Source organism: Elephas maximus, chromosome 2 (assembly GCF_024166365.1).
Source record: "Elephas maximus indicus isolate mEleMax1 chromosome 2, mEleMax1 primary haplotype, whole genome shotgun sequence".
Lineage (NCBI taxonomy): Eukaryota > Metazoa > Chordata > Mammalia > Proboscidea > Elephantidae > Elephas > Elephas maximus.
Genome location: NC_064820.1, coordinates 129,287,796 through 129,314,606, shown reverse-complemented (window position 1 = coordinate 129,314,606; position 26,811 = coordinate 129,287,796). Strand labels below are relative to the sequence as shown.

Below are 26,811 nucleotides of genomic sequence, written 5' to 3'. Positions count from 1 at the left end.
TGGTTAATTTTGTGTGTCAACTTGGCTACAATGCTCAGTTGTTTGGCCAAACACTGGTCTAGATGTTGCTATGAAAATGTTTACACGTGATTCACATTCTGTTGGAAGCGACTCTATGGCACCTCACAACAAAAATTTGAATCAGTTGATCTCAAATAAAAAAGATTACTGTCCATAACATGGGTGGACCTCGTCCAGTTGGTTGAAGGCCTGAAGAGCAAAATCTGAGGTTTTTCAAGGGAAAAGGATTCTCACGACAATGTAACATAGAAATGTTACCAGAGTTTCTAGCCTGTCTACTGACCTATTGATTATGGACTTGCAATCTCCCACAATCCTGTGAGCCAATTCTTTAAAATCAATCTCAATTTCTCTTTCTCTGTCTCTCTCTCTCTATATTATTGGTCTGTTTGTTTCTCTGGAGAACTGTGACTAACACACTAAGCAATTCTGGGAAGGAAGGCAGAGAGGGAAGGAAAGAGAAAGAGAGAGAGATCAAAATGTCCAGGATCTGAAAGGGTAGAGGATTCTCGAAGTTACTTAGCTCAGCAATAGTTTAAGGGAAACACATGGAAGAGCATGCACATGGAAAGGCAGCCTAGAAATTAACTTTACTTCAAAAGACTTTTTTTTTTTCCAATCATATCTGTCCAATTTATTCCCATAATCTGATAGCTATTAAAAAACTGAGAAGGATTAAAAATTCATGAACTTACCTATGCAATCACCATTTGCATCCTGCTTATAACCCATGTTGCATTCACATCGGTAGCTGGATACAGTAGGTATGCAACGTCCATTTAAGCAAAGATTAGCATGGTGCTTACAGATATCTATTGTCTGGTTCAGGATTGCTATGAAAAATCAAAGCACAAGAAGAAACCTAATCATTATAATATGTCTTACTTTGCTTAGAGTTGATTTTGAAAAGGATATTTAACAGTAAATCAGGTGTGTATCACCTGATTTATTAAAACTTTAATACAGAGGATCTAAAAATATTCCTGGGCACATGGTTGTAACTTGCATCCATTTGTGAAGTTACATATATGGAAATGTTTCTCATAGTGATGTGTTTTTAAGATTTTAGGAATGTTCTACTGTACATTTGAGAGTTTTTTTTTCCTTTTTTGTAACTCTGCTGAATATTCAGATACAGTAAAGAGGAACGGTGCCAAAAGGAATAAACACAACACTGTGGGACATCATTAAATATTATTAGCAAGAGCAGTTCTTTAAAAAAATATGAACTTAAATGTCAAGTACATCAACGCCAATTCTGGCCTGTAGCCTACAGTTCTCGATTTCTTAAGTTACTTAACAAAAAGGGTGAGGAAAAGAAAGATATTTGTATGATAATATTTGGACAGGCACAGAGCAAGACTGATTCAGTTTATCTCAGTTGAGAAATGGTTCTGGAAGATAATTCAAGAGGTACACGAACAGGGCAGCTGCTTGCAGCCAAATGAAATACACTGGAACCAAAAATGTTCTTCTTGATGGCGTCATGTGGACTGCAGTATTACTAGGCTCTCATTTGTATTTTCAAAGAGAGTCTGGGTCAGTCACTTGTTTCTCCTGTTTAGCAGAACGTTTATGGAACAGAAACATAATATTTTCCTAAGAATTTTTATTATTACATTATATATTTGATCCTGGAATAGGTTTTTACATACACGCACATTTTTTGAAAAAAAAACTTGAGGCAGAAAACTGAAGAGCACACACAAAATGTGAACACTCACTTAGCCCAGTGATGATGGGCCCCTGTCCTCCGGCTCCTACACCAGCTCCCCCAACACCAGGAGAAAAGCCATTGCCTCCAGGGATGGGGATGAAGCCTGTCCCACCTGGACCATAGCCATTGCCATTGCCACTTGGGGCAAGGCCATTCCCTCCAGTGCCTCCAGGTCTGGAACCAGCACTCCCTGGAATCCCTCCTATTGGAAGCCCATCAATGCAAAGTCTGCGATATTCCTCTAAAAGAAGAGAAAGTTCAGTTAAACACAAATGGAATCTTTCTGCATCATAAAAGCAATGTGTATAGTAGAATAGATCATTTTAGCTTATCTATTTCTTTTTTATATTACACAAGATGAATAAGTAGGCTATTAATCTTGATCAAATGTTTCCAATGATGGCAGTGGCAGGAAAAGGTATAGGTGTTTCAGAAATAAATTAAAAGCTATATGCCACATTATTTTTACCAAATTTTATAACTAAAGAATTATTTACTTCACATTTTGATTTTATGCCCATAAGTGGAATTCATAAAATTCCTGAAATTTACTTGAATGGATGAAAATTAAAACTTCAGGTAATTCATTATGTATATTTGGCTTGACATGAATCCACATCACTATTCCACCTACATATTTTTCCTCTGGCTTTTCTTCTCTTTAAGGAATTTGGTATTAACATTGCATCAAAATAATATTTTTTCAAATGGGAGACAATATTCAGCAAGCTTTTAAATCCACTCCTTATTTGCTAAGTATCAATGGTGAGAGAAAAGCAATAATAAAGCAACTGTCTTTAATTCCTTAACTGTTCTCAGAATGAGGGCACTATATCATGAGAAGTGAAAATTATTTAACTCAAGTAACTGTTTCAGTATTAATATTAATACTATATATTACTGGTAGAGCTATAAGGTTCCATTTTTTTTTTTTCCTGTGCATTAACTCTGTTTTTACTATGAGATTTTGGTATTTTAGGGTTTAGAGATTTTGAAAATATGCTTTGATTTTTTTCCTCCATAACAGCACATAGAGGTATATATCATTATAAGCACACTTAAAAAATTTAAATATTTTTCATCACGTTTAAAATTTAATATGAAAAAGGAAACCCATCCATTGCTGTTGAGTCCATTCCAACTCAAAGCAACCCTACAGGACAGAGCAGAACTGCCCCATAGGGTTTCCAAGGCTGTAAATCTTTATGGAAGCAGACTGCCACATCTTTCTCCTGTGGAGTCGCTGGTGGGTTTGAACCATTGGCCTTTTGGTTAGCAGCTGAATGCTTAACCTCTGTGTTACTAGGACTCCCATGAACAAGATAAAATATATAAGCCTTTATGTGATAAACATTAATTGTACTTTATAGTTCATATCACATATCAGAGGAGCTACTTCTCATTCTTTCTAAAGAAATTTACAAATAGAGCCTCAGTTATATGGCAGTCAATATAGCAAGCTGAATGTCTTTTATTCTTAATTTTCAAGGCCACCAGTAAAGACAGGAAATATCTTCAAGTATTGGGACACTATAAGCTGAGAATACTAGTGAAATAAAATATAAACGAAGGTAGAACTGTGTTATTCAAAGACACTCAAGCTCTGGAATGAAAGATCAGGAGGTTTTTAAAACTGAATTCAAATTCTAATATTCAAAGTAAGTTTTTAAAAACTTCGGCAAAAACAAGTCACGATCAGCTTTCAGGATTTTTTTTCTGAAATTAATGAGTTGGGTATTACCAAAACTGATTCTAAATAACAATGCCTCTATATCTCCCATAAACACACATTAAATCATATTGAAAACACTAGTGGGAATACAAATATGTCCTGATTTGAAGAATTAGAGCAAAGAATATATTGCTACTAATTTCCCTATCATTTGTCCTGAGGAGCCGGAGCCTCCAGCAGCTCACCAGAGCCTCTGACGGGACAGGCCTCAGGAATGGTTCCAACACCCCAGCAGCGGCCAGGCTCACAGCAGCATTGCATTTTAGTCATTCTGCCCGGGAGCTCCTGTGCACAGCGACCATTCACCAGGCCTGAGAAACACGTGCCTGTTCTCTGATCTGAATGTGTGAAAATAAAATGGAAGACATGGTAAAGTTACCTGAGGTTCTTACATCAACCCTTTCCACATTTAATAAAAGTCTAGGTGAAATAAATTATTTTTACTTAATTTCCGTTATACTTTACTGTCTTAAATTCTATTACATTTACTCATTTCATTATTCATTTATTCAACAAGTATTCACTGGACACCTATTCCATACTGTATGATTCCAACTCATGAAGACTCCATGTGTGTCCGAGTAGAACTGTCCTCCATAGGCTGATTTTTCTGTAAGTAGACGGCTAGGCATTTCTCGGCTAGGCATTTCTTTTGAAGCACCTCTGGGTAGACTCAACTGCCAATTTTTTCTTGGTTATTTGGTTAGCAGCCAAGTAAGTTAATCATTGTACCATCCAAGGATACAGAAATTAAGGACACAGGTCAGATATGAGTCCAACCTGGAGCGAGGGGCCAAATTCAGACAGGCCTGGAGTTGAAGAAAAGCAGCCTCTCAATCCCAGTCTAGATTAGTCAATCCCCAGCTGACCTGCAGGTCAGTGCCACTGTATGCCACTGAGAATTTGTGGTTGTTTGTTATGCGGCGGTATCTAACTGATACAGATGCTATTTTAGAAAGGTTGATCAGAAATAGCTCCTTTGAGACAGTGAAAGTTGTCTGAATAAAGCAAGAGAACATTTCAAACAGAAAGGAGATGAACTTGATGTGCGTGAATAGGGGTCAATGTGACTAAAGAAACATGGAAAAGGGAGGGAGAAAGAATATGAGCTCACAGACATAGCCAAGGGCAAGATCACGTACAGTCCTGTAGGCCATTAGGGAAGGGTTTTGGATTTTACTCTGAGTGTTATGAGAGTCACTGGATGGTTTCAAGAAGAGGAAAGAGTTTTACATTTTAAAAAGATTTATTAGCCAGCTGTGAGGAGAACTGACTGTCCTGTGAATGAGAAGACCATTGCAGAAGTCTGGGTAAGAGATGATAGTGGCTTCGATGAGGGTGGCAGCAGTGAAGATGAAGAGAAATGGTCAGACAGGAGATACATTTTGAAGCTACAGCCAATGGGGGCTTGTTTGGAACTTCCCTTCTTAATAGTACCAATGCATGCCTAAAAACAATGTAGTAGTATCATCTGTATGGAGCCCTGGTGGTGCAGTGGTTAAGAACTATGGCTGCTAACCAAAAGGTCGGCAGTTCAAATCCACCAGCCACTCCTTGGAAACCCTATGGAGCAGTTCCCCTCTGTCCTATAGGGTTGCTATGAGTTTTGGATAATCTGTACACTGAGATGAAAGAGGTCTCAATCTAAAATTCTGTACTCCAAGAAACCATCTTTTAAAAGAGCAAATCGAAGTCATTTCCAGAAAGACAAAAATGGAAAGAATTTTCTACCAAAATGTTTCCTAAAGGAAATTTTAAAGAAGTACTTCAGGCAAAAGGAGAATGATTCCAAATGGAAGGTTTCAGATGAGTGAAGGAATGATGATAAAAAATACTGATAAATATGTGGCTAAATCTGAACAAGCACTATCACATTAAAAAACAACATTAGCGACTAATTTGTTGCAGGCCACCCATCCCTCCCACTGCCGTAGCAGGAAGTGGAAATATGCTAGAAATTTTAAAAGTTTGAAGGGGAAGATCAAAGTTAAATATTCTAATTTTTTTATTGTTTGGACCTGGGTACAAATACAGATTAATTTTAGACTTTATGTTAGATGTGAATCTTAAAGCAGCTAGGATAACCACTAAAACAACAGACATAAAGCATATAACTTTTAAATAAGTAGAGGAAAAAGAATGGAACATTGAAAACAAATGAATAAATCCATGAGAAAAAAGGAAAAAAAAAATAACAGGTGAGAATTAGTAGGAAGCAGAATGAACATGGTAGAAATAAAGGCAAATAATCAATAACTATAATAAATACAAAAGGATTTAAATCTCAATTTAGAAGACAAAGATGTTCAAACTGCAAAAATAAAAACAAATTTCAACTCTCACACAAAACTTATATACGCCTTGCTACATACTCCCAATTACTCTCCCCCTAATGAGACAGCCCACTCCCTCCCACCATTCTCTCTTTCGTGTCCATTTCCCCAGCTTCTAACCCCCTCTACCTTCTCATCTCCCCTCCAGGCACGAGATGCCAACATAGTCTTAAGTGTCCACGTGATCCAAGAAGCTCACTCCTCACCAGCATCCCTCTCCAACCCATTGACTAATCCAATCCATGTCTGAAGAGTTGGCTTCACGAATGGTTCCTGTCCTGGGCCAACAGAAGGTCGGGGGAACATGACCACCGTGGATCTTCCAGTCTCAGTCAGACCATTAAGTCTGGTCTTATGAGAATTTGCGGTCTGCATCCCACTGCTCTCCTGCTCCGTCAGGGGTTCTCTGTTGTGTTCCCTGTCAGGGCAGTCATCGGTTGTAGCTGGGCACCATCTAGTTCTTCTAGTCTCAGGATGATGTAGTCGCTGGTTCATGTGGCCCTTTCTGTCTCTACGACTCGTAATCACCTTGTGTACTTGGTGTTCTTCATTCTCCTTTGATCCAGGTGGGCTGAGACCAACTGAGGCATCTTAGATGGCTGCTTGCTAGCGTTTAAGACCCCAGACACCACTTTTCAAAGTGGGATGCAGAATGTTTTCTTAATAGATTTTATTATGCCAATTGACTTAGATGTCCCCTGAAACCATGGTCCTCAGACCCCTGCCCCTGCTACGCAAGCCTTTGAAGCATTCAGTTTATTCAGGAAACTTCTTTGCTTTTTGTTTAGTCCAGTTATGCCGACCTCCCTTGTATCGTGTGCTGTCTTTCCCTTCGCCTAAAGTAGTTCTTATCTACTATCTAATTAGTGAATGCTCCTCTCCCACCCTTCCTCCCTCCACCCTCTCCTAACCACAAAAGAATGTTTTCTTCTCAGTTTAAACTATTTCTAAAGTTCTTATAATAGCGGTCTTATACGATATTTGTCCTTTTGCGACTGACTAATTTCACTCAGCATAATGCCTTCCAGGTTCCTCCATGTTATGAAATGTTTCACAGATTCCTCACTGTTCTTTATCGATGCGTAGTATTCCATTGTGAATATACCATAATTTATTTATCCATTCATCCATTGATGGGCACCTTGGTTGCCTCCATCTTTTTGCAATTGTAAACAGTGCTGCAATAAAACATGAGTGTGCATATATCTGTTCATGTAAAGGCTCTTATTTCTCTAGGATATATTCCAAGGAGTAGGATTGCTGGATCGTATGGTAGTTCTATTTCTAACCTTTTAAGGAAGTGTCAAATCGATTTCCAAAGTGGTTTTGACATTCGACATTCCCACCAGCAGTGTAGAAGTGTTCCAATCTCTCCACAGCCTCTCCAACATTTCTTATTTTGTGTTTTTTGGATTAATGCCAGCCTTGTTGGAGTGAGATGAAATCTCATTGTAGTTTTGATCTGCATTTCTGTAATGGCTAATGATCGTGAACATCTTCTCATATATCTGTTAGCTACCTGAATGTGTTCTTTAGTGAAGTGTCTATTCATATCTTTTGCCCATTTTTTAATTGGGTTATTTCCCTTTTTGCAGTTGAGTTTTTGCAGTATCATGTAGATTTTAGAGATCAGGCGCTGAGCAGAAATGTCATAGCTAAAAACTTTTTCCCAGTCTGTAGGTAGTCTTTTTACTCTTTTGGTGAAGTCTTTGGATGAGCATAAGTATTTGATTTTTAGGAGCTCCCAGTTATCTAGTTTTTCTTCTACATTCTTTATAATGTTTTCTATACTGTTTATGCCATGTATTAGGGCTCCTAACGTTGTCCCTATTTTTTCTTCCATGATCTTTATCGTTTTAGATTTTATATTTAGGTCTTTGATCCATTTTGAGTTAGTTTTTGTGCATGGAGTGAGGTATGGGTCCTGTTTCATTTTTTTGCAGATGGATATCCAGTTCCGCCAGCACCATTTGTTAAAAAGACTGCCTTTTCCCCATTTAACTGATCTGGGGCCTTTGTCAAATATCAACTGCTCATGTGTGGATGGATTTATGTCTGGATTCTCGATTCTGTTCCATTGGTCCATGTATCTGTTGTTGTACCAGTACCGGGCTGTTTTGACTACTGTGGCAGTATAATAGGTTCTAAAATCAGGCAAAGTAAGGCCTCCCACTTTGTTCTTCTTTTTCAGTAATGCCTTATTTATCCGGGGCCTCTTTCCCTTCCATATAAAATTGTGGTTTGTTTCTCCATCTCATTAAAGAATGTCCTTGGGATTTGGATGGGAATGGCATTAAATGTATAGATCGCTTTTGGTAGAATAGACATTTTTATAATGTTAAGTCTTCCTAGCAAGGTATGTTCTTCCACTTATGTAGGTCTCTTTTGGTTTCTTGCAGAAGTCTACTGTAGTTTTCTTTGTATAAGTCTTTTACATCTCTGGTAAGATTTATTCCTAAGTATTTTATCTTCTTGGGGGCTACTCTAAATGGCATCGATTTGGTGATTTCCTCTTCAATGTTCTTTTTGTTGGTGTAGAGGAATTCAACTGATTTTTGTATGTTTATCTTGTATCCCGATACTCTGCTGAACTCTTCTATTAGTTTCAGTAGTTTTCTGGAGGATTCCTTAGGGTTTTCTGTGTATAAGATCATGTTATCTACAAATAGAGATACTTTGACTTCTTCCTTGCCAATCTGGATGCCCTTTATTTCTTTATCTAGCCTAATTGCTCTGGCTAGGACTTCCAGCACAATGTTGAATAAGAGGGTGATAAAGGGCATCCTTGTCTGGTTCCCGATCTCAATGGGAATGTTTTCAGGCTCTCTCCAATTACAGTGATGTTGGCTGTTGGCTTTGTATAAATGCCCTTTATTATGCTGAGGAATTTTCCTTCTATTCCTATTTTGCTGAGAGTTTTTATCATGAATGAGTGTTGAACTTTGTCATCTGTCAAATGCCTTTTCTGCATCAACTGATAAAATCATGTGATCCTTGTCTTTTGTTTTATTTATATGGTGAATTACATTAATTGTTTTTCTAATGTTGAACCATCCCTGCATACCTGGTAGGAATCCCAGTTGGTCATGGCGAATTATTTTTTTGATATGTTGTTGAATTCTATTGGCTAGAATTTGTTGAGGATTTTAGCATCTACATTCATGAAGGATATAAGTCCATAATTTTCTTTTCTTGTGGTGTCTTTACTTGGTTTTGGTGTCAGGGATATGGTGGCTTCATAGAATGAGTTTGGAGTATTCCATCCCTAAAAAGCATTTTTGATGTTAAAGTATGGTCTTCAAATTTTAAAATACTAAAAACCACTGATCCACACAGCTTGGGAAACCTCTGGTCAGTCCTAAGATATATTATTTAAGGAAAGCAAGCTTAGGTGAGAAGGTGGAGAGAGAGGCAGAAAGAGGGTATTAGAAAGTAAACACTAGTAACTTTTTAAATGATTTCCACAGTTTGTCTGTTCTAAATAAGAATGGGGAGGCAGGCAATCTACTTCCAAGCCTTTGAGCCAAAAATGTATCAGGATGAGATACATACTGGTGTCGGGACTCACAGTTAACATCACCAAAAAGGTGTATTTCCAAGCAAATCAGAGACTAGATGCTAGACTCTTTCCTAAAATTTTATGGTCCTTAGAAAGCACTGTGATAAAAACATGTCATATGGAGGAATATCTGGCATAAAAAAGGAACCCCTGATAGAACTAAGAGTTAGCCAGGTGCACCATTCATGAAACGGAATTATCACGACAAAGGCAGATGAAGTATATTTATTACACATAAGGACAATGTTTTCTGATGCATGGTGTATATTTAACTGCAAGAATGATATGCCATAAGTAACGAAAACAAGTCTATTCCTCAATCTCTTACCACCCTCGCTACTCTTCCTGAATAAACTTTTCATGAAGCCTTATTTACAGCCACACAGAACAAGAGGAAGTAATTAATCTCTTCTGATTAACATAAAAATCCATTTTGAAAAAAATAGTGGTACTTTTATTAGAATCTGTTTTATGACTTGACCTTCTGTCAAAACTTGATTTAAGAAAAGTTAACAGTTACTTATAAAATGTGATGAAAACTTGGTAAAAATTGGGGGTTAGACCTTGAAAAAAAAAATGCCTCCTGGTGAATGAGATTTGCTCATTAAAAATGAAGGGTTCAGCCAAAAACTGCCAATAAAGTTATCCCAGGTCAAAATACTAGTGATAGTAAACAAACAAAAAACCCAGACCCATTGTTGTTGAGTAGAACTGCCCCATAGGGTTTCAAGGGTGCAGTGGGTAGATTCAAACTGCTGACCTTCTAGTTAGCAGCCAAATGCTTAACCACTGCACCACCAGGGCCCCTCCTAGTGATACTAGGTGCTTGATAAATAGCAACCATTTTCTCAGTATTCATTCCCTGATACTTGGATGCCAGCACCTGCCTCTCCGATGGTCTGGCTCCAGCCTCGGTTCCCCTTGATTAGTTCTACAGATCTTGCTTTGCCTAAAATACTTTCATGTTTACGTTAGTACAAGAATAGCTAGGAGCAATGATAGGCCACTGCAGCTTCTAGGTTCACTTCTTCCTTTTAAAGTAGTGAAGTGTTTCTTCCTTACTGCCTAACCTTGTTATTTCTAGGACTTTGTATTCTTCTTAATAAAAACTGTTACGCCTTTTCCACCACTCACTCTTTAAATAATTCTTAAGTCAAAACCAAAACACTCTTCAGTGCACCCCACCTCCTCTAGGTCAAACATTTTCAGGAGTTTTGGGTTTACCCTCCAAGTGTTTTGTTGCAAATGTACACATGCACATGTAATCAACACCCATCGTTAGAAAGAGTGCGGTATAATATGTAAACTACTACATTTTGTTTTCTTAACATGACAACATATGCTGGCCATCACTTTGTGTAACTGTATGAATTTCCTATTTATTTTAAACAGCTTCCCGCCCCCACCCCCCCCCCCCCCATTGATTTTTGTCTCTGTCCTGCTCATATATCCTAGTGGGCTGTCACTGTTCTCAGGATCAACCTGAAATTTCTTAGCACGGCATTTAAGAACCAGAAATAGAATCTTAATCTCAACTTCTCTTTCCTGTTTTATTTCCAGCTACTCTCTTTCCCAGGCAAGCTGGTCTCCTTCCGACATCCTGTACCCACTTGGATATTTCCAGCATTGAAAACCTTCCTCATACCATTCTCCATTCTCCTTCTTGGGATGGTCAGATTCCTCCCCATTTATCTGTTGTTGCTGTTAGGTGTCGACTCATAGTGACCCTATGTGCCACAGAACAAAACACTGCCTGGTCCTGTGCCATCCTTACATCGTTGTTATGTTTGAGCCCATTGTTGCAGCCACTGTGTCAATCCATCTCGTTGAGGGTTTTCCTCTTTTCTGCTGACCCTGTACTATGCCAAGCATGATGTCCTTCCCCAGGGACTGATCCCTCCTGATAACATGTCCAAATTATGTAAGATGCAGTCTTGCCATCCTTGCCTCTAAGGAGCATTCTGGTTATACTTCTTCCAAGACAGATTTGTTCATTCTTTTGGCAGTTCATGGTATAGTCAATGTTCTTCCCCAACACCAGAATTCAAATGCATCAATTGTTCTTTATTCTTCCTTATTCATGGTCCAGCTTTCACATGCATATGATGTGACTGAAGATACCATGGCTTCTGTCAGGCGCACCTTAGTCCTCAAGGTGACATCTTTGCTTTTCAATATTTTAAAGAGGTCCTTTGCAGCAGATTTCCCCAGTGCAATGTGTCTTTTGGTTTCCTGACTGCTGCATCCATGGGTGTTGATTATGGATCCAAGTCAAATAAAATCCTTGACAACTTCAATCTTCTCTCCATTTATCATGATGTGGCTTATTGGTCCAGTTGTGAGGATTTTGTTTTCTGTACAATGAGGTACAATCCATACTGAAGGCTGTGATCTTTGATCTTCATTAGTAAGTGCTTCAAGTCCTCTTCACTTTCAGCTAGCAAGGCTGCATCATCTGCACAATGCAGGTTGTTAATGAGTTTTCCTCCAATCCTGATACCCTGTTTTTCTTCATATACTCCAGCTTCTTGGATTATTTCCCCAGCATACAGATTGAATAGGTATGGTGAAAGGATACAACCCTGACGCACTCCTTTCCTGACTTTAAGCCACTCAATATCCCCTTGTTCTGTCCAAACAACTGCCTCTTGATCTATGTAAAGCTTCCTCATGAGCACAATTAAGTGTTCTGGCATTCCCATTCTTCACGATGTTATCCATGATTTGTTATGATCCACACAGTCGAATGCCTTTGCATAGTCAATAAAACACAGGTAAACATCCTTCTGGTATTCTCTGCTTTCAACCAGGATCCATCTGACATCAGCCACAATTTCCCTGTTTCCATTTATGTAGCACTACCCATTTTTCAAGTTCAGCGTCAGCACTCATCTCCTCGTGAATTTCAACTATAATCATAAGGCCTTTCTTTTTTTGTACTTACAGGACTGCCTAAAATGCTATTTGGCAACGGCAACAGGTTTGGTTTTTATTTTTTTGGCCTCGAACTTTATTATCACTAATACCTTTTTTCACATTATGTGTTCAAGTTTGGTTTTCTCAAGAATACTTCAAGGCAGTGTTGTGGACTGACGCTTTTTTATAAAATACAGGTAAATGCATTAGGATTTTGTAGAAATATAGTATTTCTGAAAGAACTTCTAAATGCTTACTCTTAGTTTCTGAACTTAATCTGTTGTTGGCGAGCTCTGAGTCACCCTGCTTCAGGTCCCTGCTCACTCTGCCTGTACGATAGCAGCAGGCATGTTACATTGCATACAGGAGGTGTGTACTGCTGCTCGTCAATTCATAATCTACCCATTTCTGCCTGCGAGTCAGTCTTCTGTGCCTGTATCACAATGTGGGTATTAGATATTAATAATGCTCTGGATATTACAATGCCAGTAAATTCCAAAATGACACAAGGGACATTGTTGTTGTTAGGTGCCATCAAGTCAATTCCAACTCATAGCAGCCCTGTGACAGTAAAACTGCCCCAGAGTAAATTTGCCCCAATAGGGTTTTCTTGGCTGTAATCTTTAGGGAGGCTGATCACACCAGGCCTTTCTCCCATGGACCTCCTGGGTAGGTTTGAATTGCCAGCCTTTTAGTTCAGCAGCTAAGTACTTAAATGTTGCATTACCAGGGCTCTTTCTAAAGGGACATTAAACAGTGCTATGAAATGATTTTAAGAAAAAGATTATTAAGATACGTTCCAACTCTTTTTAGAGTGAACCTATGTCAGTACTGTATGTTAAAAAAAAAAAAGTATTTTTTCCAGATATTAAAAAAAAAAAACAAAACTTGATTAAATGAACTAGATAATAGTTAGGAATTTGACTTTTATATTCAGCATATAATGAAAGGGGAAAACTATCCTATTTTATAATTAAAATGGCAAGTTAAACTTTCCTGCCATATGAAACAGTTTTCTGCACATAAAAGAAAAAGGCGGCCTATCAATACATTATAATGTGGTATAGACTTAGGATATTTGCATTAATTAGAATAAAGAATTAAGGCAATATTCAGCCTTTGCCACTTTGAGAATAAAGCTGCAGATATCATGCAGTTTTGTACTCAAAAAAAATTCTGAATTCATCCAGTTCATTATAGTTAGTATGTATGTGGTTACAAAATAAAGAGAATGGAAATATCCATGGCATATATAATTCAATCATAAATAAATTCGATCTAGGAAAATACGGACTCAGATTTTTGAAAATCAAAGTCAAAGATCTCTTACACATTAAAATGTTAAATTTACTTTTTTCTAATATATGGAAAATACATACATAGTCCAAACCTAACAGTTATTCAAAGAAATTTAAAACTGCCAACATTTGTTTTGTAATATGGAGAGTCATTCTCCTCTCCTTAGGGGCTTTCCTCTATTCTTGGGGGTCTGGATGTGGATACTGCAATGACTGGGGACTCCTGGGTAATACATGACTCACTGTGGCCAGCTCTCTGAAGCTCAAGCAGGCTCCTGCTTCCTGGGGAGCCAGAACCGTAATTCAGTGCAGCCATGCCCAACAGGGTGGCAAATGAATTCAAAGCAACTATTAACCAACATGGCGTTCTTACATTCAATATCATATCATATCATATCATTCATTCATTCGCTGGTGTACATAAGTATTGAGAAAAGATTTACTGAGCTCAAAATTTTATGCAAGGTACTATGTGAGGCCCTGGAGACACTAAGGTAATGGTAAGGGAGCTCACAGTCTGGCCACTGAAGAATGCACAAGTACCTGTGATAATGTGATAAACCCTGTAAAGAATAAAATGGAAAATATCACAGGAGGGGCTGATTAATTTTGCCCAATAAGAAAATGTAGGTTAGGTAAAACCAGTTGCTGTCATGCTGATTTTGACTCATGGCGACTCCATGTGTTTCCGAGTAGAACTACACCCCACAGGCTTTTCAATGGCTGTGATCTTTCAAAGTAGATCTCCAGGCCTTTCTTTCAAGGCATCTCTGGTGGATTTGATCCACCAATCTTTTGGTTAGTAACTGAGCGCTCAGCAGTTTGTACCACCCTGGGACTCTATGTAGGTTTGGCTATAAAGAAAAGTGATATCTGATACCTACTAAAAGGACAAGTAAGGGGAAATTGAGATGTTCCAGGCAGAGAGGATAGGATGGGCAAAAACAGGGTAGTGTGGTCAGGTATGACACAGGGGAGAAATGTGAATGTGTGCCGGGAAGTTGTTAGAGATGAGTCTTGAGTACAGACTGGATCAGGTTCTAAAGGGCTTTGAATACCCAGGTTAAAGATTTAGGACTTTATTTAGAGAGGAAAGAGGTGGAGAGCTTATCATCATTTGATCCTAAACCAAGTATCTGACACTGAAGAACGGCCACCTCAGTAAACCATTAGGATCTTGATCCTGACTTTCCAAGCATAATGAATACTCTGCCTCTTCAGTGCAAAAAAAAGTGAACAAAAGTTTTGTTTGACTGGAGAAAGATTTAAAAATTTAAGAAATCAAACAAAGAAATAATTTATAAATTTAATATAAATCATTAACATTTATTATGGCAAACTCTGCCTCCTAACTAGTTTCTCTCTCTTCTCACTCCCCATTCCAGTTTACTATGGAAAGCCTTCAATTACTCTCCATTGCCCACCAAATACACCACTTTACTTAGTACATCCAGAATAGCACCATACCCACGTCTCCCGTCCTATCACTGCTTCTAGAATATAAGTTTCCTGAAGCTAGGATCTAAGGTATCTGTGCTGTAACGAATTACTTAATATGACCCTTCTACCCATGGTCTTGTAACTTCTATCCAGGTGATTGGGCAGGACTATGTGACAGAAAAATTGTGGCCCACCAAGGGACTGGTTAGTTTTGCCATCCTGCTGGGCTTGAAATGAGCCACCCCAGAGGTGGGCGAGAGGAAGAGCCCACCACCACCAAGGAAGGAGAGACTGGCAGCAGAGACCAGACAACAGAGACCTGGCAGTAGGAGACGGCACATTGGGCTTCCTGGCCCAAGGGAAGAGAAAGCTGAGTGCCTCTGGGCAGAGACTGAGGGCCAGGGAGAGGCACGCCTGCAAGCATGGCTAGGAAGAGGCTGTCCCCAAAGGAAGAACTGTATCCTTGAGTGCTCCTGAGCCTGAATTTTAACTGTTACTTCCCTAATAAACCCCATAATTGTGAGTATGGTCTGGGAGTTGTGTGTGGCCATTGCGATGAATTATCGATCCCAGGAGAGAACTAGAGAGTGCTGCACGAGGGATGATTGGTGTCAGAGTTGGTAAAGATGATGGAGAGAAGAGACATGTCTGACTCCTGCCTCTTACGAATCAGTCTTGGGCTGTTGATCTTGATTCTCCTTTTCCCTTGTGAAGGTAGAGCAGGTCAGACACTGCCTCCAAGCTGTTTTCACAGTATCAAATTAACGGATGTACAATATGAGTCCAAAAGAACTAAATCTACGCATGTTCCATGGTGATGATTTCATGTGTATGCGTGTGTATGTGTACACACTACCTTCCTATACCATTTAAGAAAATCAAGCCAAGTGTAGGTAGTTCTATTTTTCAACTCTCACAGTCATCTGATTGTCAAATCATGTTGAACGAATCAGACTCACCATGCAGTGAGCCGATCAGTAACACTGACCCTACAAATAGTTAATTTGCTCAGTTTTACAGACTTAATATTTCACTAAAAATGATTAACCTAATGCAAGTTAGAAACCTGACTCTCCTATGGAGAACAAATAGTTTTCATACAAATACATGAGAGGGAAGCTCCAAATGGACATCTTATTCTCAAAGCAGATTGTAAGCACGGTGGAGAAGAAACCACGCGGGCTCGGCACCTTGACATCTAGGCACAAGGTCTCCACTATTTTAAAGGAGGTAGGGAGGCAGCACAGTGTCACAGAAGCACACACAGTGTCACAGAAGCACAGCTCCAGGAGTCAGAGAGGCCCAGCTGTGAACCCTGGCTGCTTTTATTTGCCATGTAACATTGTACAAGTTATCTGATCTCTCTAAACCTCAATTCCTTCACCTGTAAATTTGGAATAATTACCATAGCTCTTAACCACTACACCACCAGGGTTTCCACTATCACACAGGGCTATGGTAAGTATTACAGGACATAATATGTGGATTCAGTGCCTGGCATATCATATTGTTGTTGTTAGTTGCTGCCAAATTGATTCTGACTCATGGCAAGCCCACTGGGCAGGGTAGAATAGCTCCACAGAGTTTTCAAGGCTGTGACCTTTCAGAAGCTGATTGCCATGTCTGTCTTCTGAGGTGCCTTGGGTGAGTTTGAGCACTTAACTCTTAGCGCCACCCAGGGACTCCTATGGCATATCATACTCTGCTCCTATTATTGCTGCTCGTACTACTCATAATAATAAAGAATATTTTACTGAATATTTACTTGAAGAAATTGAAGCATAGAGAGGTTATGGGCTTGTTCAAGGCCCCAAAGCCATGACACAATAAGGTACCTTATATATGGTAAGCATTTCATAAAGAATAACTTATTTTTAGTACCATTACCTCTGTTTCTTATATTACTGCTACCACCACACTTCTACCATTATTTACGAAGACAATATGGTATTCCGAAGGTAGAAGCTACATCTCGTGTGTTCACTGCTGGATGGCCGTAGCTAACATAGTGCATGGCGTATCAGTACATTTTATCAAATGAATTCAGGACCTCTAGCCAATGGATCCCAATAGAATATTGTCCAATACAGTGCCTGAGGATGAGCTGCCTAGGTTAGAAGGCACTCAAAATACACAGTGGCTGCAATTATGAACTCAAACACAGCAACAATAGTAAAGATGCTGCAGGGCTAGGCAATATTTATTTCTGTTATACATGGGGTTGCCATGAGTCAGAGCTGACTCCATGGCAACCAACAACAAAACAACAACTTCTAGCTTTATATCCTTAACCCGTTACTCATTGCCATCAAGTCAATTCCTACTCATAGCAACCTTATAGGACAGAGTACAACTGCCTCATAGTTTCCAAGGAGCACCTGGTAGCTTTGAACTGGCGACCTTCCGAGTAAGGGCCATAGCACGTAACCCCCAGTGTGCCACCATGGTTTCCGCTTACATCCTTGGCCCTCTGTCCTTCCATCTCATCAACCCAGTTCGCTCTTAAAGAGCTTCTGGAAATGGACTGGCACACCTTGCTGGCAGGAATAGGAAACCATCACTGCTCAGACTGCCGTGCTTTAATGAACCAAGCAACTGCACTCTCTGGGTGCTGAATTAATTTCCCTGATTCCTGAACCACAGGAATCTTTAGTACCCTAAAGAGAATCATGCATCTTTCTCCCTCTCTTTCTACCTATTTTCAGTTTAAAATTAGAAATTATGAGGTTCAATGCTCAAGAAGAGAAATTAAAGGGTAACTCGCTGTGCCATGATCATGCACCAATGGACATTTTGACAAGTCTAAGGCTTTCCCATGAATGGATGAGCTGTACCACGATTGAGAAGCTCTGTTTCATCTTTCTAAACAGAGTAGGACAAACAAATATATTTGGCTCTAATTTGAATACGCTGAAAACACAAAAGTTGTCAATTTCTTTTTTCATAACTATTCTGACAGCAATAAACAAGTTCTAATAAGATGTTGACTGCATTCATGATCCACGGCACAAAACAACCTCTAATTACTACATTCTGTCTCCCAAAGTAGATTAAAAAAAATTTCTCACATTTTTGTGTGTCTAAAAAAAAAAGAAATCTTTTTTTTTTTTTTAATGCTTAGGCAAGAGCAATGTCTTGAAGAAGTCTTTCTTCGTTCCAAAAATGGCTTTGACAACATAAAACAAACCCAGATGCCTTCTGAAACCGAAGTCTTCCTTGCAAAGAGCACCTAGTCTATCAATCCCTCAGTCACAGTACCGTTTATTTGAAATAACTCTTTCAGCCATTTCCCCAAAGGTTTTATAATCTTTGCCATCTTCATACCTGTTCGCTGTTCTGTCATTATAAACCAGCAGTGTATTGTGCCTTTAAAATACAATGCTTACCAATGCACCGAGAGCCATCTGTTGAGGTTACGTATCCACGTGGACAAACACAAAAGTAGCTTCCCACGGTGTTGGAACATTCACCAGTCTCACATATCCCAGGAATGATGCTGCACTCATCGATGTCTAATCAAGGAAAGGAGGAGAAGACGATTGAGAAGGGCCTTCATTAAATAGCTTTTAAAAGGGATTTTTTTTTTAAGAGCCTGAGAATACTCATGGTTGATTAGGTCAGATCATATAACCCTGAAGATACTCTTGTTTCAGGCCCTAAAGAATTTCTCACACATATCTATGGGAACTGAGGTGAAGGTAAACTCCCATGACAGTAAAACAAGGCCAACTAAAGCAAAACTATATATCCTTTTTTTTTTTTAACGTAATTTAAATTGGAAATAAGTAAAGACGTCAAATGTTTTAGTTTCCATTCTATATAAGCTAGGGAATTACCCTACTACAGTCTTAAAAAAAAATACATGGATTACTTTTCAAAATATGGAATAATTACATTTGAAGATTTATAGCTAATTCTCCCACTAATTATTTGAACCAATAAAAAAAATAGAGGTTGGTAACTCATATATATATATATGTTTTTTTTTTTTCTATTTGGCTTCGGGATATATTTTTGTATTTATATTTGAATATGGGTCCACTGGATGTTCTGGGAATTGACTTCAATTTAAAATAATATAGAAATATGGCAAAGGGAAAACTTCGGAGGCTTTGGGAAGTGTCCAGTTTTCCTATTGTACCTCCCTGCACTTAGCCATTCAGCTGACTGAATGCTGGGAATACTCTATTCCCTTTCACATTAATGAAAGGTCTACTTTCTTTTAAACTTTCCCTAAAGCAGAGAACACAGCCATTTAATAAGCTTTAATGAATTCTTCCAGTTCAATAAGCAGAGAAAGGTGGAAAGTCAAACAAAGATGCAATTAGGTACACTGGGAGTGAACAGCTAATACAGTTAAAAGGAAAAGAATCACTGTGAAGGAAATTAAGCCATCTTCGCCTAGATGTGGAGTTCTGGTGGTGCAGTGGTTAAGCGTTTGGCTGCTAACCAAAAGACAGACAGTTCGAATCCACCAGCCACTCCTTGGAAACCCTATAGGGCAGTTCTACTCTGTACTATATGGTCTCTATGAGTTGGAATTGACTTGACAGCAACAGAGGGCTTTTTTTATGCCTAGAATTGGGCTGTGCTTTTTTAAGGAACAGAGTTAGCAAAGACCAATGAATACAAAGAACAATTATAAAAACCCAAAACGTAATTACTAAAAAATCAAAGTAAACCTGAGCTTTTAGTTTCTCAAAGTTAGGTTTTTTTTTTTTTTTTAGAATGCATCAAGAAAAAAGACTGTATCTTACTGGAAAGATAAGAAAAAAAATTTAAACCTTACAATCAAAAAAGAAAACATTTGGCAATGCCTCTCTTTCATTCTTATAATGGTCTGTTCTTTTATATTTTACACATTTATTCTGACAAGTCAATTTTGCCTACAAGCTGGATCATGAAATAACTATATGCTTGTGAGTCTTCTTGGCATATTCAGATACATAAAAAAAATTTTTTTTTTTTTACCAGATTCAGACAATCTCTGAAATAATATCTTCATTTGAGGCTTAGCAGTCAGCTGCTAAAGGCACAGTGGTACAAGTCAAAATCTACCAATTCCCCAAGAGAGATCATCATTCTAACATGAACTGACTACATGAGGAGCAAATATATAATGTGGTGAAAGAGTTATCATCAGGCTTAATCCAACAAAATGAAACCACGTGCACAAATTTAGGACCTGTTGCATCTTGCGTTGCGATCTTTGTGCAGCACATCCTAATAAAACTGAACACGGACTCAGAAGAGAGATGACACTAGAACAAGTATCCTTTAAACATGAAATAAACAAATCAATCATCTCTAGATAAGAAAGACAGAAAAGAGAATAGCACAAAGCAGAGCATCAGACAGTACAAAGTGAGGACCAACACCTGCCTTCTGACACCCTTTCATCTAAGGTTATAGCAGCAATACAGGCACTTATAGAAGACAAGATTGATCCAAATTCTGAAAAATTAGGATCCTTAAGTCCTTCATTTAAGCATTAACTCTTATTTGTAGGCATTTCCTTTCATAATAAAGAACTTCTTTGTGCTCGACTTCCAAATACCCTCCCCGACAACAAAAAGAGTAGAGAACTGAAAGACGTTTGACATTTTTCTTTCTGGAGGAAAAAAAAAAAAAAATCTGGGACATAGAAGAACACATGGAGTGATATTAAATTTGAGGGTTTTGTTTTAACTATTTTATTGTACAAAAACTCTAAATATGTGTGTAACAATTTTTCCTTAGAATTAAATATGGAACCTTAAAATGTTAGCTTCAAAATCATTGTATGTAAAAGGCTCCCAGTAAATTATTTAAGGATTTGATAGGAAAAATAGGAATGCTTTTCATTTATTTTTGGGTGTGACTCCCCACTCCAAAAAAAAAAAAACAGAAGCTTTTTTTTTTTCCTGATCAAAACATCCTGCATTTCGATGCATTCCTGCCTAATATTTATATAAGAATTTATATTGAGCGTGCATTCCACAGTACCATTCAAGCTCTACACACCTAATGTGTGTCCACTCACCTTCCCTTGAACTTTTTTTAAAAATGTATCATTTTGGAGGCTCTGGTCTTCAAATATCAGAAAAAATGATCCAAACAGACTTAAACCAGAAATTTAACAGAAGTGACATGGACTTCAGGATTGGTTTAAGCCAATGTCTCTTGACAATTTCTCTGAGACATGCTCAGTTATGCCTTCTGCTGTGTTTTGATTTCACCCTTAGGCTGTTTTCCCTCATGGGGGCAAAACAGCTGAACAGTTCTAGGCTAGACATTTGACTGGGACAGTTAGAGGGAGAGAGGATATCTCTTCCAGTAGCTCTCTTCTAAGAGAAAGAGACCTTTTTCTCAAAAGCCCCAGGCTCCAGCAACCCTCTCCTTTTGTCCAAATGTCCTGGATGGGTCACAAGCCAATTTCTGAATGGTTTCTATGGCTAGGAGAATGTGTTGATTTGTGTAGGCCTGAAGTCCTGAACCAATAATAGCAGCAAGTGGAACGCAGTTAGCATCACACTCATTAAAAAACAGTGTGGGGAAGTAAGTCTGAAAATACAGCACATCTGAAGAATGGAACATGTTCCAGATCAGCTGGGAAACTGATGGAATAGAAGCTCAGTCATGTAGGCATGTGCCAGATCCTACAGTGCCACTGCATGGATTTTAACTTTTATTCTAAAGGTGGTGGGAAGTCTATGAAAGAGTTTAAACTAAACAGGAGTATTACATAAGCACATCGATACTTTATAAAGACAATCCTTGACCTTAATGTGGATGAGCAATACGGTAGTCTAGTGATAAATGATGAGAGTCAAAGGTAAGGTGCGATGATGATGGAGAGGACACATATTCAAGAGATATTAGGAAAAATCAACAGGACTTTGTCACTGTAGAGACATTTCAGACTTCCAGCCTGAGTGACAAGAGAGATGATGGCAGTACTAGTAACAGAAGATGGTACACAGAAGGAGGAACACAGTCTGAAGTTAAACAGCTTTGGACATAAAGAATTTTAGATGTTTGAGAGAAACAGGCAGAAATTCTAACTTGGCAGCTAAAAATTTGGATATGGAAATCAGCAAAGAGGTAAGGGTTGAAGATGTACTTCACGATTCATCACCGTGTGTGTGGACTGCATTTGAAGTTGTGGCAACAGATAAGGTTTCCAAAGAAGACCCATAAATAAAAAGAGCTGAATTTCAGGAGGAACCCTGAGAATTACCAGCATCTAAGGGAAAGTCCAAGGTCCAAGGAAGAAAAGCCAGTGTAGGAGACTGGGAAGAAAGATCAGGGAGGTAAAAGGCAAAGTATGATGATGGAGGGTAAGGATGGACACTGTCAACAAGGAAAAGGTTGTTAACTGTGTCACGGAGGGGAAAGAAAGAGAAGGACTGGAAAGTATTTGCTAATTTGAAGAAACTGAATACAGGTTTTTTAAAAAAGAAAACTAGATCTAAACAAAACCATCTGAGAGATTTCTGACTGCCAAACCACATAACCTCATATTTGTCTACCAACATTTACAAGTTACTGTGAATCTCATTCAAAGCAGGATCTAATGAATAATTTGGTAAGTAGTAGTGCTAAGTGTGATCTCAGATATCACCAAATTCTAAGAACACTGCCCTGTCAATTCTAATATGTACATGTCATACGTAAGAGCAGCTCATGTAACAATTATGTTACAGAGAACTTAGGAAAAATAAAACAAGAAAATTTGTTTTGAAAAATTGTTCTTAGAATACTTCCTTTCCATCAATGCCATGGAAATATATTTGGCTTATTCTGTATATTCTCTTGGTATAGAAAAAAGCAAATATGTTTATATCGCACACTGAACTTCCATTCATTAGTATAGTGTTTGACATTACGAACATCAATAACTGGAGTGTTAAACACAATAAATTGCTACCTATTTCAAACTTTTATAAAGGCAATTGGTATAATCAATAGGATAAAATAAATATTAACAGAAACTGAATGTTTTCCTCCTTTTCAGATTTTGAAAGCAGGGTATGTATTAACTGTGCCCAGAATTTCATTATACACACAAAGCTTTATTTAGATATAATTCACATACCATACAATTCACCCAAAGTATACAATTCAATGGTTTTTAGTATATTCACACAGTTGTGCAACCACTACCACTACAATCTAATTTTAGAACATTTTTGTTTCCCAAAAAGAAACTCTATCCCATTCGCAGTCACTCCCAATACCTTCAGCCAAGCCGTAGGCTTCTGCAGCCAAGCCAGTTAGTATGCAATTTTTTCTCTTGCATACAATTTCTTTCTGGGAAGGAGGGCAAATACTATCCCTAGAATCTTATTGTGAATTTTTTTCCATATAATATAAATGTATAGGTAAAATTTAGGAAGAATAACTATGAAATTTCTGAACTATTATTCTGTTTATTGGAAATACTAGTTTTAGCTGTGTTCTATACCTTGATTAAGGGCATATTCACGGAAAAAGGTTGAATCAGAATGAAATATTTAGCTTACTGATTATAACTAATGGGCCATAAAAAGGCAAAATTTCTTAAATAAATATTTTTGAAATAAAAAATAATGAATGACAATGTTATTAATTCTTTAAAACTCTCAACCCAACTTCCTTAAATAATAACATAAACATACTAATTGGGTGTCTTTACTATTCAATCTATGAATTCATGAAAGCCCTAATCTGACACACAAACCAAACTGGACTTGGAGCCATTGAGTCGACTCCTACTCACAGCAACCCTATAGCACAGAGTAGAACTGCCCCATAGGGTTTCCAAGGAGCAGCTCATGGATTCCAAATGCTGACCTTTTGGTTAACAGCTATTAACTCTTCACCCCTGCACCACATACCATGTACCAATTATATGACTCTAACCTCCATGAATTTATCATCTATTCGGTAAATAAACATAAAGCAAGCCACAATATGATTGATTCCACTAGAGAGGGCCAACAATGTGCTATAACAATATGGTATCACAATTCAATTATGAGAATCAGAAAATCATTATTGGAAGACATGGTAGTGGATAAAGGATCCTAAGGAATGAGGTAAAACTTCAACATTAGAGCAGATGGGGGAGGTTCTTACAGAGAAAATTACACGAATGAAACATTGACTTAAAGGCATGGATGCGGAATGGGTAGTAGATTCTCTTGGGCTGAGGACATTACAAGGGAGTAGAAAATACAACTACAAAGCTAAATGAAATGCCTAGAATGCCATCCTCAGGAATCTATCCTTCATTTGTTGGCACTGAGTGAACGGAGAGCATTAAGCAGAAAAAAGAGAATGATAAGAATTTCACTTTTGGCAGGGATATCTGCCAAGGTTGATAAGGTAGAACTGCTGGGGTAAGAATGAAGAAAGAAGCCGTAGAGGTGATGCCATGGTTTTTAAGCTCTCGTTAATGAGATTAATGAGGGTGGGACTGGTAAAAGAAAGAACAGATGCAAGGAATATCCTGAGAGTAAACACAAGAATAAGAGAGAGGGATAATATGGTTTCATTACTGAGCTAATGTTAATAAAATCAGTGAAGTTAGGAAGACTTCTGGGTAAAGTTGGTTGTTTCATCCTTAACATTTTGAGTTAATAATATCTAGAAAGCAGTAAAGTACAGGGTGGAATTTTGGAAAGTCGTTGGCAGCAAAGGAAATCATAGTTGAAACCATCAATGTGTATAAAATCAATAAAACAGAGTATATGAAGTGAACAGAAGACGCTAATGACAGTTACTAAGGGGATATGAAATTTGAAAAAAAAGACTCAAGTGACGGTAACAGAAAAAGGAAAGAAGTCACTAGGGTTATTAAAAAGATATTTAAATGTTAAGAAAGTCAAGTGAGGTAGGCAGAATAATGGCTCCCCAAGGATGACCATGTCCTAATTCTGTAACCTGTGATTATGTTCCTTTACATGGCAAAGGGGAAATAAGGTGGTTATTCAGCTGACCTTGAGATGGGAAGATTATCCTGGATTATTGGAGTGGGTCCAATGTAATCATAAGGATCCTTCTAAATGGAAGAAGGAGGCAGAGAGAGGTTTGTCACGCTGCTGGCTTTGAAGATGGAAGGGGGCCACAAGCTAAGAAAACAGGCAAGAAAACAGATTCTTTCCTTTAGAGCCTCCTGAAGGGAATGCACCCCTGTTGCCACCTTAACTTCATCCCAGTGAGACCCATTTCGGACATCTGACCTCCAAAACTGTAAGATAATAAATTCGTGTTGGTTTAAGCCACTAAATTTGTGGTTAATTTGTTACAGCATCAGTAGGAAATTAACACTTCAAAGAAGGATATTTAAGAAGAAATCAGGTTACCAAGGACAGCAAATGCTTTGAGGGGTTCAAAAGAACAAAGACAATTTCACAAAATGATAAGAAATACATAGATGGTGAGGAACTTTAGACAGCTGGCACAGACCAAGCTTTAAGGAAAATTTATAGTGAGGAAAATGAGCAGGATATGGTATAGCTAGATGTGACTAAAGAGATTGAGAGGTCTCGTATTTTAGGATGGCCCTAATTGTAGGTAAAGAGGACTCCAGGAGTGAGAAGAGATGCAAGCTAGAAAAGGAACTAATTAATGGAAGGAGTTAGGAGTACAGAAAGGTCACAGAATTAAGTGCAGAGCTGGAACATTTTGCTCTGGAGAGATGGGAAGACACTTCACCAAAGGCAGGCAAAATGGAAAATGAGGATGTAGCAACAGAGTGAATCTGAGGTTGAATAAGTTCATGTCAGACATCTCCAGCCTTCTCGATAAGAGTAAAAGAGTACAGATGTTACACAGCTTTAATGTACATAAGAATCACCTAGACAGCTTATTAAACATGCAGATTTTGACTTCTAGTCCAGATGCTTTGGTACTCCCCTTCTGCTCAAACATATAACAGTGACAAATCACATAGAAAAAGAGAGAGGAAAAAAAAACCCAGCTGGTTTCAAAATACAAGATAAACATTTCTTTGGACCAGAAACAGAAGTGCAAAGCAATGGGCAGAGCTGAAGGTATGGGCTCACTCCTTTCCCAGAAGCTGGCAATGGTGGCCAGGAGTTCCGGATTATACCTGATGAGAGTATGGTGTGATAAATGCTAACTGACCCAACGGTTCACAACAAAAACAACAACAAAATGATAAAAAGGGAATACGGAGGATAGCCTGGGGCTAGGAAAGGCTTCCAGGAGAAAGTGACAGTTAAACTGAAAGGTAACAGATAAACAAGCACAAAACATGCTAGGAAAATGAAATGGAATTATCATTTCACAAGCAAAGGGAGGAGCACACAAGATGTGGAGGCAGGAGGAAGCATGATTTATCTGAAGAACTAAATAAATGTTAATGTGTTTGACTCACGGAGTGTTTAGAAGGAAATGAGGCTAGAGATGTAAGCAGAGGATGATCATGTTTTATTCTGAGAACAGGGGATCCAAACAGGGAAGTGAAATGATCAGATATGTGTTTTAGAAAGACCACTGTGGCTGCAATGGATTGCAGCGGCACAAGTAAGAGACAGGCAGACCTCAAAGAAAGTTGTTGCAGTAATCCAGAAGAGAGACGATAGTGGTGAAGACAAGGACCAGTGGATGAATTAAAAATATATGTAGGAAACAATCCATCCAAAAGTCTTGGTGAGAAAATGGTTTTGTTAGGTAAGGGAAGTATCAAGAATGGCACCCAAATTTATGTCCTGGGAAAGAGAATGGATGGTTGTGCCAATTTGAGATCAGGTAGATGAGAAACGGTGAGGTATGTATAGAATGAGCAAAGGGGAGTTAAAAACAGT

At 38.3% G+C, this 26,811-nt stretch overlaps 1 protein-coding gene across 1 annotated transcript in view; it reads right to left on the bottom strand.

The window, feature by feature from the left end:
* The window catches only part of FBN2 (fibrillin 2), a 292,288-nt gene that overhangs the window by 122,657 nt on the left and 142,820 nt on the right, over window positions 1–26,811 (bottom strand). The window contains exons 8-11 of the mRNA XM_049873163.1: window positions 18,403–18,528; window positions 3,656–3,808; window positions 1,746–1,979; window positions 717–854 (exon numbers count right to left, since the gene is read on the bottom strand). Coding sequence (XP_049729120.1) covers window positions 717–854; window positions 1,746–1,979; window positions 3,656–3,808; window positions 18,403–18,528 — 651 coding nt within the window. The remainder of the gene's footprint in view (window positions 1–716; window positions 855–1,745; window positions 1,980–3,655; window positions 3,809–18,402; window positions 18,529–26,811) is intronic.